The sequence below is a fragment of the Saccharomyces cerevisiae genome, chromosome IV, assembly GCF_000146045.2.
Source record: "Saccharomyces cerevisiae S288C chromosome IV, complete sequence".
NCBI classification, from domain to species: domain Eukaryota; kingdom Fungi; phylum Ascomycota; class Saccharomycetes; order Saccharomycetales; family Saccharomycetaceae; genus Saccharomyces; species Saccharomyces cerevisiae.
In genome coordinates, this window is record NC_001136.10 from 1,519,203 (window position 1) to 1,531,933 (window position 12,731).

At 41.1% G+C, this 12,731-nt stretch overlaps 3 protein-coding genes across 3 annotated transcripts, besides 1 other annotated feature; 2 read left to right on the plus strand and 1 right to left on the minus strand.

Moving 5' to 3' along the window:
- Positions 1–461: 461 nt before the first annotated feature.
- On the minus strand, positions 462–1,496 carry YDR541C (carbonyl reductase (NADPH-dependent); the record flags this gene model as incomplete). Its single annotated transcript, NM_001180849.4, has 1 exon — positions 462–1,496. The coding sequence occupies one exon, from the start codon at positions 1,494–1,496 to the stop codon at positions 462–464; it is 1,035 nt and encodes a 344-aa protein (NP_010830.4).
- A 2,550-nt stretch (positions 1,497–4,046) lies between these two features.
- Positions 4,047–4,409, plus strand: PAU10 (seripauperin PAU10; the record flags this gene model as incomplete). The annotated part of the gene is made up of 1 exon (NM_001180850.3): positions 4,047–4,409. The coding sequence occupies one exon, from the start codon at positions 4,047–4,049 to the stop codon at positions 4,407–4,409; it is 363 nt and encodes a 120-aa protein (NP_010831.3).
- A 1,013-nt stretch (positions 4,410–5,422) lies between these two features.
- Positions 5,423–12,731: a telomere (TEL04R; Telomeric region on the right arm of Chromosome IV; composed of an X element core sequence, X element combinatorial repeats, a short stretch of telomeric repeats, and a long Y' element).
- On the plus strand, positions 7,119–12,509 carry YRF1-1 (Y' element ATP-dependent helicase protein 1 copy 1; the record flags this gene model as incomplete). The annotated part of the gene is made up of 1 exon (NM_001180853.1): positions 7,119–12,509. One exon carries the CDS (start codon positions 7,119–7,121, stop codon positions 12,507–12,509), a length of 5,391 nt encoding a protein of 1,796 aa, NP_010834.1.

A 12,731-nucleotide genomic window follows, 5' to 3' on the forward strand; every position in this document is an offset into this window, starting at 1 on the left:
ATTTTTCCATATGTTGAATTACAGAATTCCAAAGGCAGGATCTCTGATCTACTGTTTTCTATAATTTCTTTGATTCCATCTGATATTACGCCTAAAAAGTATAAGTCTTTCAACGACTTATACTTCATAATTACATAATACGGTTACACATATAGGTATCTTAAATTGATCACAAGAGTGATCCAAGTAAGTGTGGAGTACCTTTATCACCATTCACTGAATATTAGTATATTTAGATGCACGAAATGGGTACTTTTTAAATACCAAGCATTTACGATTTCCATTTTTTTTATTTTCTATAAAAAGATTTTATCATGGTTAGTCTGAAGAGTCAATGGTACTACAAAAATTTATAAAGAGGTTCGAAAAGGCTTGATATGCCAGCATACACTAAATATGACTTATGGTTTCGCTTGATTATTTTGGCTTCACATAATTGCGAGATTATGTGTGGTATGGCGTCATAATCTGTTCTGCTTCTTCAAAATTTGGGCAGCAGTATCATGGACACTTTCGTGTAAACTTCTGAACTCAAAGCCAAGTATTTTCCTCGTTGCACTATTATCTGTAGTTGAACCGCGGTCAATGACTTGATCACCTGTGCCAGGCTTACCCAAAGGAATGAGACCTCTTAATTGTGGAAAATCTTCGTTCAAAATATCCAGGATATCTTGGTTTCCAAATTTACCGTTAGTTACCACTAATCTTTTACCCGCGGTATTTTCCTTCTGGAAAGCATACAGATGAGCTAGGGCCACATCCCTTACATCAATAAAAATGGAATGAAAATCAGGAACACTGGCATTTACTGGGGTATGAATTAGGCCATTGATCATTTCGCAAGAAGTATTCAAATGGCCATGCACATCTTCATCGAAAAGTTGAGGACCAAAAAGAAGAGAAGGGTTGACTGTTGTTAGTTTGAATTTGATGTGATCTTCATTCTCTTTTGTGAACTCCCAGGCAGCCTTTTCAGCAAACTTCTTGGATGCAAAGTAAGCATTTATCCCATCAATTTGACAGCTTTCCCAGGTTGCTTCGTTCCAACTCTCTTCTGTAAAAACCACACTGGGATCGTCCATCTTTGCAAGGGTTATAATAGCAGTACAAGAAGAAGTCACAACAACACGCTCTACAGTGTCTGCTGCATATTTCTTGATAGAATTTAGGATGTTTTTTGTACCTTCTAACGCGGGAATCAATAAGTCTTTTTCATATTCGGTAGTATCATAATGAAAAGGAGAGGCCGTGTGTAGAACATACCTAATCTCACGTCCACGTTTCTGCAGAACCTTATCGAAAGCATTTGGATGAGAAATGTCCGGAACAATTTCTAAAGTTAAATTAGGGTTATGTTGAAATTGTCTTAGCAATTTTGCTTCTTTTTCATGGGATCTCACAGTTCCAATAACCTTATAATCTTGTTTTAACAATTGTGACAGGATATGCAAGGCAATAAAACCTGAAGCGCCAGAAACTAGAACTGTATTAGACATGGTGTGAAACGAACGAAAGCTTTCAATTAATCTAGAAGGAGGAACCAAAGTTGTTGAACGGATTAAATAAGGGAGTACAGGTATGCTTATATAGTGGAAAAGTGTTCTTCGAACCTTTCGATGAAATAAAAAGAATGGAAACGGGCCTTGTGACAAAGCTCGCAGGGGCCTGTATTATATCATATCCCTTTACAAACAAATTTTCCGAAAAGAAAAGAAACAATTTCTTCTCTCTCAGAAAATTAACGTATTATCGATTCTGTCGTTTTACACACTTTACTGTTAATTTTCTTTTCTGCATCGCGTTACCTACTCTTTACCATAATAGTCAAAATGTACGATCGCATGCATGTTCGCTGCGGCACCCAAAATAGATAGAGTGGATTACAATTTAGGCTATAGAACATAAACAAAAAGTATATGCAAATAAAAGAGGCTTGAACAAATCAAGAAAGAAGGAGGGCAAGAAAGTCTTTTGTGTGAATTTTTACAGTCCATTTATTGTAACTTAGAAATCAAATTGTGCGACTGGCCATTGTTGCTGTATTTAATAATGTCGTATAACACTCTAAGATTCCGTAATGATTCAAAAGCAGAAATTCGTTGGCTCTAGAGTCTTAAACAACTTACGCAACTACATATATTCATGATTCAAACAGAATGTACCTTTAAAGGTTAGAAATACGACCTCTAATCTGCTTTAAGCAGATGATGCAAGTGCCTTCATGTGGTTAATATATGTGCTATCGTATTAAAAAAAGTTTCCCTTCTCACGTGTCAATAAAGCATCACGAAAACATTCAATACTAGTGTTTTTCGCACAGAAACTTGCCAAATAGGCACCTTTATGCAGCACAATAATTAAAAATGCCCAACGTGACACATTCCAAGGTAATTTTGAAAAATCGTAAGCGCCATTCGTGAAACAGAATAGTGTTACACCCGTGAGAGTAATAGCGAAGTCAACTTAAGCAGATATTGCTACTTTAATCCGCTTATGCTGAATCCATATTCATCTTTTATCAGCTTTGGACGAGAAATTAGTTGTCTTTTAGGCAATGTTCGTGAGTAAGTTGGAGAAAAGATCTGTTTCAAAAGAGTCAACTTGAAGTAATGTCTCAAAAAAAAAAATGATAGTATTGCTTGCTCAAGTGCTAATTATATCTTTTCCTTGACAAAAGTACAAGTTATGCGTCTCCATCGGAAGTATTTTAAGTAGAAATATTAGGTACCAAAAGAAGTAAAAAATTAAAGCTATTCTTATTGGGTCACACTGACTTAAAAATTAAAGGAAAATATTTAATTGCATGTTATTTTGTTTAACTACTATCTTACTTCCACTGGTCCACCGGACCCTCAGGCTTCCTTGCCTTGTGGAACCAGTTTTTTTCTATCGAGAGGAAATTCTCCAGTCTAGTGATATTCCATATGAGAATGGAACACAGGTAAGCAAGGCAGTGGTGCTGATTAATGCGTTGAGAGTGCCAACAGAAAGAACAGAAGCTTGTTTGGGCAGGATATGTACAAGAATGAGGAATTTTTCTTTAACAGGGCTAATTTTGTAGTTTTCTTTTGAGCGATACTTAAATAGCATTTTAGATTCAGAAAAAATGCGTTGCCTAGTTATTGAGCATTAAACTGCGCCCATAAATTCAGGAGGCACTACCAACCCCTGCCACAGAATATTTACTAGGTATAAGTGTTTAACAGTTGCAAGAACCAAGCACATAGATGAAATTATTCAACAGAAGATTCAAAACGTAAAATAAAAAATATTAGCGCCATCCACTGGCCTCTGTACTCTTTTCTTTTCTTTCTTTTTTTTTTTTAACAAGAAAAATGGTACCCGGGTATCGAAGATGTTTCATTACACAAAACCTTGGCACATGATTCAATTCACCCTAACATCAATTAACTCTATTCGAGAAACATGTGCAGCTAACTGTAGCTACCTCGTTTATATATCGCATTCATTCTTGATTGTGGTATCTAATTTCGAATGCCTTAGTGATAGTGAACGGCATCGTAAGCTTCCACGGGTAGGTACGACTCTCAGTACATCATTGCTATTTCACTTCAGCTTGGGAAAAGAAACTGTAACATTATCCCGCGGCAATCGTTTAGAGCATACTAATATAGGCTAAGACAATAGCTTCCGAACGAGGGTCCTTGAAAAAGAAATATGACAGGCACGTAAAAGGGTTCTTCGAAGGCACATGGCGCCCCTATAACGTCGATCTTACATTGCACGCATACGAATACACATTGGCGCCGCAAAACATATCTTCATATACGAAGTTTGTGACGAATTCACGAATCGTTCAAGGACAGGTGCATTTCTATAGTTACGGTGGATAAGGTGTGTTAGATGAAATATGTAGGATCTTGAGGTGAGAAAAGAGTGTCAGTCAGTGGCTCGTTTGGGCAGCACCAGCTGGTGAAGGAATTTGTATAAATAGAGCAGACTTGACCGCCTGTCTTTGTGAATATGCAGTCATTTTTTTCTTCCTAGTAGGGCTTATATCAGCACTAAAAAACAAAACAAATACAATGGTCAAATTAACTTCAATCGCCGCTGGTGTCGCTGCCATCGCTGCTACTGCTTCCGCAACCACCACTCTAGCTCAATCTGACGAAAGAGTCAACTTGGTTGAATTGGGTGTCTACGTCTCTGATATCAGAGCTCACTTGGCCCAATACTACATGTTCCAAGCCGCCCACCCAACGGAAACCTACCCAGTTGAAGTTGCTGAAGCCGTTTTCAACTACGGTGACTTCACCACCATGTTGACTGGTATTGCCCCAGACCAAGTGACCAGAATGATCACCGGTGTTCCATGGTACTCCAGCAGATTAAAGCCAGCCATCTCCAGTGCTCTATCCAAGGTCGGTATCTACACTATCGCAAACTAGAGACAAACGCCAATTTTACGAACGGGTTTCCATAGACATTGAAAATGAACGAACAAAATAAAATAAATAAAAAACTACTTTTTTTTGATGATATAAATACCGTAGATTATATAAATGTATATTAATATTATAAACCTATTTGATCAATGACAGTGTTCGTGAAGCATTTTATGAATACGATGAACATAAGAAAGAAACTTTTACACTATTGTAGAAAAAGCGTGGACGGTAATAAAGCTAACAGAGTATTTCCAATAAACAATAATGAAATTGGAAACGTATGACTTCGCAGCACTTTGTCTTTCCATAAAAATGTGTCGCTGCTTCTTTTTTCATTTTTTGGCGCGTCGCGTCGGGCCGTATAGAATATGCGTCACTTCTAAGAACAAGACTGCAGATCAGGGCAGTGCGAGTTACAAGTCATGGTACCAAACTCTCATTTGGAGATCCTCATTTTTTGACACCTAAAATATTAAGATTTATGGTTTGGGATAGTTTTTTGTAACTGTAACTAGAAATAAAGCTGAGGGGTTAGTGTTCTACCAAAACTAAGATAGAGGGTGGTAAGATGAAGTGAGATGAGACAATATCGTAATATCCGTTTAAGTATACGCCGCTGATAAGTTATAATATAGTAGGGTTATTTGAAGTTTCGTTATAACTCTACAAAAACAACGTACCTATCACCGTATCGTCTTGTTCAGATATAGTCTCTTCGTATGAGTAGTGTCACATACAAGATTAAAGATGCATCAGTTATCCTTTTAGGATATTGCGGTTAGCATATGGGAATGGAAATAGGATGCCATTGTATCATAGCACCCGCATGAGTGTGAACACACTACCGTATTATAGCTCAGTGAATAGAGAGTGTTACGACAGTGAGGTGGCATAGTATTCTAATGTAAGGTCTGTGTAAGTAAGAAATATCCTGAAATGGCATCCGTTCAAGCAAATTGCAATATTAAGGAACTTTTACGTTAGTGATACCATGATAGTGTTGCTACCACAAGTCAATATGTTTATGTATTATTGTTGAAGGATAGAATATTTTTATGTTTAGGTGATTTTGGTGGTGATTTTTCTGTAATATTGGCATAAGTGTATATAAATTGAGTGGTTAGTATACGGTGTAAAAGCGGTATAACGTATGTATTAAGAGCAGTTTTACAATATTTGGGGCCGCCGAATGAGATATAGATATTAAAATGTGGATAATCATGGGCGTTATGGGTAAATGGCACAGGGTATAGACCGCTGAGGCAAGTGCCGTGTATAATGATGTGAGTGCATTTGTACTGATTTAGTGAGAGATGGGCCATGGAGTGGAGTGGAATGTGAGAGTAGGGTAAGTTTGAGATGATATATACTGTAGCATCCGTGTGCGTATGGCATATCAGTATACAAGTGAAGGTGAGTATGGCATGTGGTGGTGGGATTAGAGTGGTAGAGTAAGTATGTGTGTATTATTTACGATCATTTGTTAGCGTTTCAATAGTGGTGGGTAGAACAATAGTATGGTGAGTAGTAGATGGGAGATGGTAGGGTAAGTGGTAGTGGAGTTGGATATGGGTAATTGGAGGGTAACGGTTATGGTGGACGGTCGGTTGGTGGTAGTACACAGGGAGATGGATGGTGGTTGGGGTGGTATAGTTGAATGAGTCAGGGTAACGAGTGGGGAGGTAGGGTAATGGAGGGTAATTTGAGAGACAGGTTGGTCAGGCTTGGCTTGTCTTAGTCTTAGGCTTAGGCTTCTCTCTGGTGTGGGTGTGTGGGTGTGTGGGTGTGGTGTGGGTGTGGGTGTGGTGTGGGTGTGGTGGGTGTGGTGTGGTGTGTGTGGGTGTGGTGTGGTGTGTATATATATGTCACTGTATTGCATGCTGGATGGTGTTAGACAAGGCCGTAGGGACATATAGCATCTAGGAAGTAACCTTGTACGAAAATAGGCAATATTTCCTGTTTAGGCGATTGTGACGCAGATTTTAGTCCAACGATCTAGCGTCAAGGAATTTTTTTATAGTGGGACATTGCACCAAGGAAGTAACTTGATACGTCGTGGGTGAATGGGTCTGTTTTCTTATTCGGCGGGGTAATACATTTTTGGGGGAAGTTTGTCTGTCTGACGCGCCATATGTAGGTACGCCAAAAAGGGCTCCTCTACTTCGAAGCGCGAGGTCGTATACCTAATAAGGAAATGTAATTTATAACTTTCTATTATATTGGTCTTTTCGAGAGCGGAAGAAGTTGTAGGCTAAGCGCAGGCTAAGCGTAGGTCCATATTTAAAGTATCCAAGAGAATATCCACGAAGCGGCTGAGCAACGAACAGAATCCTGGTTCTCCTCGACTAAGCAGATAGTTAAGATACTGTGCACCATGGAAATTGAAAACGAAAGTACGTACCGACTACTTTATTTTTGCAGGCCGGAAATCAAGCGATGAATGAGACATCCTTCTGTTTTCTATGTTGGGACAGACAGTCGCTTATCTTAGTGAGATTTCTTATTAACTGAATTTTCTTTGCTGCTGCTGGAGATTTGCACCTGCATAGCGCAGATTCTGCTTCTTCTCAATAGAGTAGCTTAATTATTACATTCTTAGATGATGATAAGACGGAAACTGGACAATCTTTTGTTTATATTGATGGATTTCTTGTCAAAAAGCATAACAATCAACATACTATTGTTAATTTCGAAACTTACAAAAATAAAATGAAAGTTTCCGATAGGCGTAAGTTTGAAAAAGCAAACTTTGACGAGTTTGAGTCGGCTCTAAATAACAAAAACGACTTGGTACATTGTCCCTCAATAACTTTATTTGAATCGATCCCCACGGAAGTGCGGTCATTCTACGAAGACGAAAAGTCTGGCCTAATCAAAGTGGTAAAATTCAGAACTGGTGCAATGGATAGGAAAAGGTCTTTTGAAAAAATTGTCATTTCCGTCATGGTCGGGAAAAATGTACAAAAGTTCCTGACATTTGTTGAAGACGAACCAGATTTCCAGGGCGGACCAATCCCTTCAAAGTATCTTATTCCCAAGAAAATCAACTTGATGGTCTACACGTTGTTTCAAGTGCATACTTTGAAATTCAATAGAAAGGATTACGATACCCTTTCTCTTTTTTACCTCAACAGAGGATACTATAATGAGTTGAGTTTCCGTGTCCTGGAACGTTGTCACGAAATAGCGAGTGCCAGGCCGAACGACAGCTCTACGATGCGTACTTTCACTGACTTTGTTTCTGGCGCACCTATTGTAAGGAGTCTTCAGAAAAGCACCATAAGGAAATATGGGTACAATTTGGCACCCTACATGTTCTTGTTACTACACGTAGATGAGCTATCGATTTTTTCTGCATACCAAGCAAGTTTACCTGGCGAAAAGAAAGTCGACACAGAGCGGCTGAAGCGTGATCTATGCCCACGTAAACCCATTGAGATAAAGTACTTTTCACAGATATGTAACGATATGATGAACAAAAAAGACCGATTGGGTGATATTTTGCATATTATCTTGCGAGCATGTGCGCTCAATTTCGGGGCGGGTCCCCGTGGTGGCGCTGGTGACGAAGAGGATCGATCTATTACGAATGAAGAACCCATTATTCCCTCTGTGGACGAGCATGGCTTGAAAGTATGTAAGTTGCGTAGTCCTAACACTCCACGAAGACTCAGAAAAACACTAGATGCCGTGAAAGCTTTATTGGTGTCGTCTTGTGCTTGTACTGCAAGGGATTTAGATATATTTGATGACACCAACGGCGTTGCAATGTGGAAATGGATCAAAATTCTGTACCACGAAGTAGCGCAGGAAACCACGCTGAAGGACTCTTATAGAATAACTTTGGTACCTTCTTCTGATGGTATATCAGTATGTGGAAAACTTTTTAATCGCGAGTATGTCCGCGGCTTTTACTTTGCATGCAAGGCTCAGTTCGATAACCTTTGGGGAGAGTTGAACAACTGCTTTTATATGCCTACAGTGGTTGATATTGCCAGCCTCATTTTGCGTAATCGAGAAGTTTTGTTCAGAGAGCCAAAGCGAGGAATTGACGAGTATCTGGAAAACGATTCTTTTCTTCAAATGATACCTGTTAAATATCGTGAAATTGTGCTGCCCAAGTTGAGAAGAGATACTAACAAAATGACCGCGGCTCTTAAAAATAAAGTCACTGTTGCAATTGACGAGCTTACGGTGCCACTTATGTGGATGGTCCATTTTGCCGTAGGATACCCTTACCGTTATCCAGAGCTTCAGCTACTCGCTTTTGCCGGTCCTCAGCGCAACGTATACGTCGATGATACAACAAGACGCATCCAACTGTACACTGATTACAACAAGAACGGTTCATCGGAGCCTCGACTTAAGACGCTTGACGGACTCACTTCAGATTACGTGTTTTATTTTGTCACTGTGCTAAGGCAAATGCAAATATGTGCGCTTGGTAACAGTTATGACGCTTTTAATCATGATCCTTGGATGGATGTGGTGGGATTTGAGGATCCAGATCAAGTAACAAATCGAGACATTTCGAGGATAGTTTTGTATTCCTACATGTTTCTGAATACCGCGAAGGGCTGTCTGGTTGAATACGCAACTTTTCGGCAGTACATGAGGGAACTTCCGAAGAATGCACCTCAGAAGCTGAATTTTCGGGAGATGCGTCAGGGGTTGATTGCCCTAGGACGGCACTGCGTAGGTAGCAGATTTGAAACAGATTTGTACGAGTCGGCGACGAGTGAACTCATGGCCAATCATTCCGTTCAAACAGGGCGAAATATTTACGGTGTGGATTCCTTTTCGTTAACTAGTGTCAGTGGGACGACCGCCACTTTATTGCAGGAACGAGCTTCCGAGCGCTGGATTCAATGGTTAGGCCTTGAAAGCGACTACCATTGTTCATTCTCTAGTACTCGGAATGCGGAAGACGTAGTGGCAGGTGAGGCGGCGAGTTCAGATCATGATCAAAAAATTTCAAGAGTAACGCGAAAAAGGCCCCGAGAGCCCAAGAGTACAAACGATATCCTCGTCGCAGGCCAGAAACTCTTTGGCAGCTCCTTTGAATTCAGGGACTTGCATCAGTTGCGCTTATGTCATGAAATATACATGGCAGACACACCCTCTGTGGCAGTACAGGCCCCACCGGGCTATGGTAAGACGGAGTTATTTCATCTCCCCTTGATAGCACTGGCGTCTAAGGGCGACGTGAAATATGTGTCGTTTCTGTTTGTACCGTACACAGTGTTGCTTGCTAATTGCATGATCAGGTTGAGCCGATGCGGTTGCTTGAATGTGGCCCCTGTAAGAAACTTTATTGAAGAAGGTTGCGATGGCGTTACTGATTTATACGTGGGGATCTACGATGATCTTGCTAGCACTAATTTCACAGACAGGATAGCTGCGTGGGAGAATATTGTTGAGTGCACCTTTAGGACCAACAACGTAAAATTGGGTTACCTCATTGTAGATGAGTTTCACAACTTTGAAACGGAGGTCTACCGGCAGTCGCAATTTGGGGGCATAACTAACCTTGATTTTGACGCTTTTGAGAAAGCAATCTTTTTGAGCGGCACAGCACCTGAGGCTGTAGCTGATGCTGCGTTGCAGCGTATTGGGCTTACGGGACTGGCCAAGAAGTCGATGGACATCAACGAGCTCAAACGGTCGGAAGATCTCAGCAGAGGTCTATCCAGCTATCCAACACGGATGTTTAATCTAATCAAGGAGAAATCCGAGGTGCCTTTAGGGCATGTTCATAAAATTTGGAAGAAAGTGGAATCACAGCCCGAAGAAGCACTGAAGCTTCTTTTAGCCCTCTTTGAAATTGAACCAGAGTCGAAGGCCATTGTAGTTGCAAGCACAACCAACGAAGTGGAAGAATTGGCCTGCTCTTGGAGAAAGTATTTTAGGGTGGTATGGATACACGGGAAGCTGGGTGCTGCAGAAAAGGTGTCTCGCACAAAGGAGTTTGTCACTGACGGTAGCATGCGAGTTCTCATCGGAACGAAATTAGTGACTGAAGGAATTGACATTAAGCAATTGATGATGGTGATCATGCTTGATAATAGACTTAATATTATTGAGCTCATTCAAGGCGTAGGGAGACTAAGAGATGGGGGCCTCTGTTATCTATTATCTAGAAAAAACAGTTGGGCGGCAAGGAATCGTAAGGGTGAATTACCACCGATTAAGGAAGGCTGTATAACCGAACAGGTACGCGAGTTCTATGGACTTGAATCAAAGAAAGGAAAAAAGGGCCAGCATGTTGGATGCTGTGGCTCCAGGACAGACCTGTCTGCTGACACAGTGGAACTGATAGAAAGAATGGACAGATTGGCTGAAAAACAGGCGACAGCTTCCATGTCGATCATTGCGTTACCGTCTAGCTTCCAGGAGAGCAATAGCAGTGACAGGTGCAGAAAGTATTGCAGCAGTGATGAGGACAGCGACACGTGCATTCATGGTAGTGCTAATGCCAGTACCAATGCGACTACCAACTCCAGCACTAATGCTACTACCACTGCCAGCACCAACGTCAGGACTAGTGCTACTACCACTGCCAGCATCAACGTCAGGACTAGTGCGATTACCACTGAAAGTACCAACTCCAGCACTAATGCTACTACCACTGCCAGCACCAACGTCAGGACTAGTGCTACTACCACTGCCAGCATCAACGTCAGGACTAGTGCGACTACCACTGAAAGTACCAACTCCAACACTAGTGCTACTACCACCGAAAGTACCGACTCCAACACTAGTGCTACTACCACCGAAAGTACCGACTCCAACACTAGTGCTACTACCACTGCTAGCACCAACTCCAGCACTAATGCCACTACCACTGCTAGCACCAACTCCAGCACTAATGCCACTACCACTGAAAGTACCAACGCTAGTGCCAAGGAGGACGCCAATAAAGATGGCAATGCTGAGGATAATAGATTCCATCCAGTCACCGACATTAACAAAGAGTCGTATAAGCGGAAAGGGAGTCAAATGGTTTTGCTAGAGAGAAAGAAACTGAAAGCACAATTTCCCAATACTTCCGAGAATATGAATGTCTTACAGTTTCTTGGATTTCGGTCTGACGAAATTAAACATCTTTTCCTCTATGGTATTGACGTATACTTCTGCCCAGAGGGAGTATTCACACAATACGGATTATGCAAGGGCTGTCAAAAGATGTTCGAGCTCTGTGTCTGTTGGGCTGGCCAGAAAGTATCGTATCGGAGGATGGCTTGGGAAGCACTAGCTGTGGAGAGAATGCTGCGAAATGACGAGGAATACAAAGAATACTTGGAAGACATCGAGCCATATCATGGGGACCCTGTAGGATATTTGAAATATTTTAGCGTAAAAAGGGGAGAGATCTACTCTCAGATACAGAGAAATTATGCTTGGTACCTGGCCATTACTAGAAGAAGAGAAACAATTAGTGTATTGGATTCGACAAGAGGCAAGCAAGGGAGCCAAGTTTTCCGCATGTCTGGAAGGCAGATCAAAGAGTTGTATTATAAAGTATGGAGCAACTTGCGTGAATCGAAGACAGAGGTGCTGCAGTACTTTTTGAACTGGGACGAGAAAAAGTGCCGGGAAGAATGGGAGGCAAAAGACGATACGGTCTTTGTGGAAGCGCTCGAGAAAGTTGGAGTTTTTCAGCGTTTGCGTTCCATGACGAGCGCTGGACTGCAGGGTCCGCAGTACGTCAAGCTGCAGTTTAGCAGGCATCATCGACAGTTGAGGAGCAGATATGAATTAAGTCTAGGAATGCACTTGCGAGATCAGCTTGCGCTGGGAGTTACCCCATCTAAAGTGCCGCATTGGACGGCATTCCTGTCGATGCTGATAGGGCTGTTCTACAATAAAACATTTCGGCAGAAACTGGAATATCTTTTGGAGCAGATTTCGGAGGTGTGGTTGTTACCACATTGGCTTGATTTGGCAAACGTTGAAGTTCTCGCTGCAGATAACACGAGGGTACCGCTGTACATGCTGATGGTAGCGGTTCACAAAGAGCTGGATAGCGATGATGTTCCAGACGGTAGATTTGATATAATATTACTATGTAGAGATTCGAGCAGAGAAGTTGGAGAGTGAAGGAAATTGTTGTTACGAAAGTCAGTGATTATGTATTGTGTAGTATAGTATATTGTAAGAAATTTTTTTTTCTAGGGAATATGCGTTTTGATGTAGTAGTATTTCACTGTTTTGATTTAGTGTTTGTTGCACGGCAGTAGCGAGAGACAAGTGGGAAAGAGTAGGATAAAAAGACAATCTATAAAAAGTAAACATAAAATAAAGGTAGTAAGTAGCTTTTGG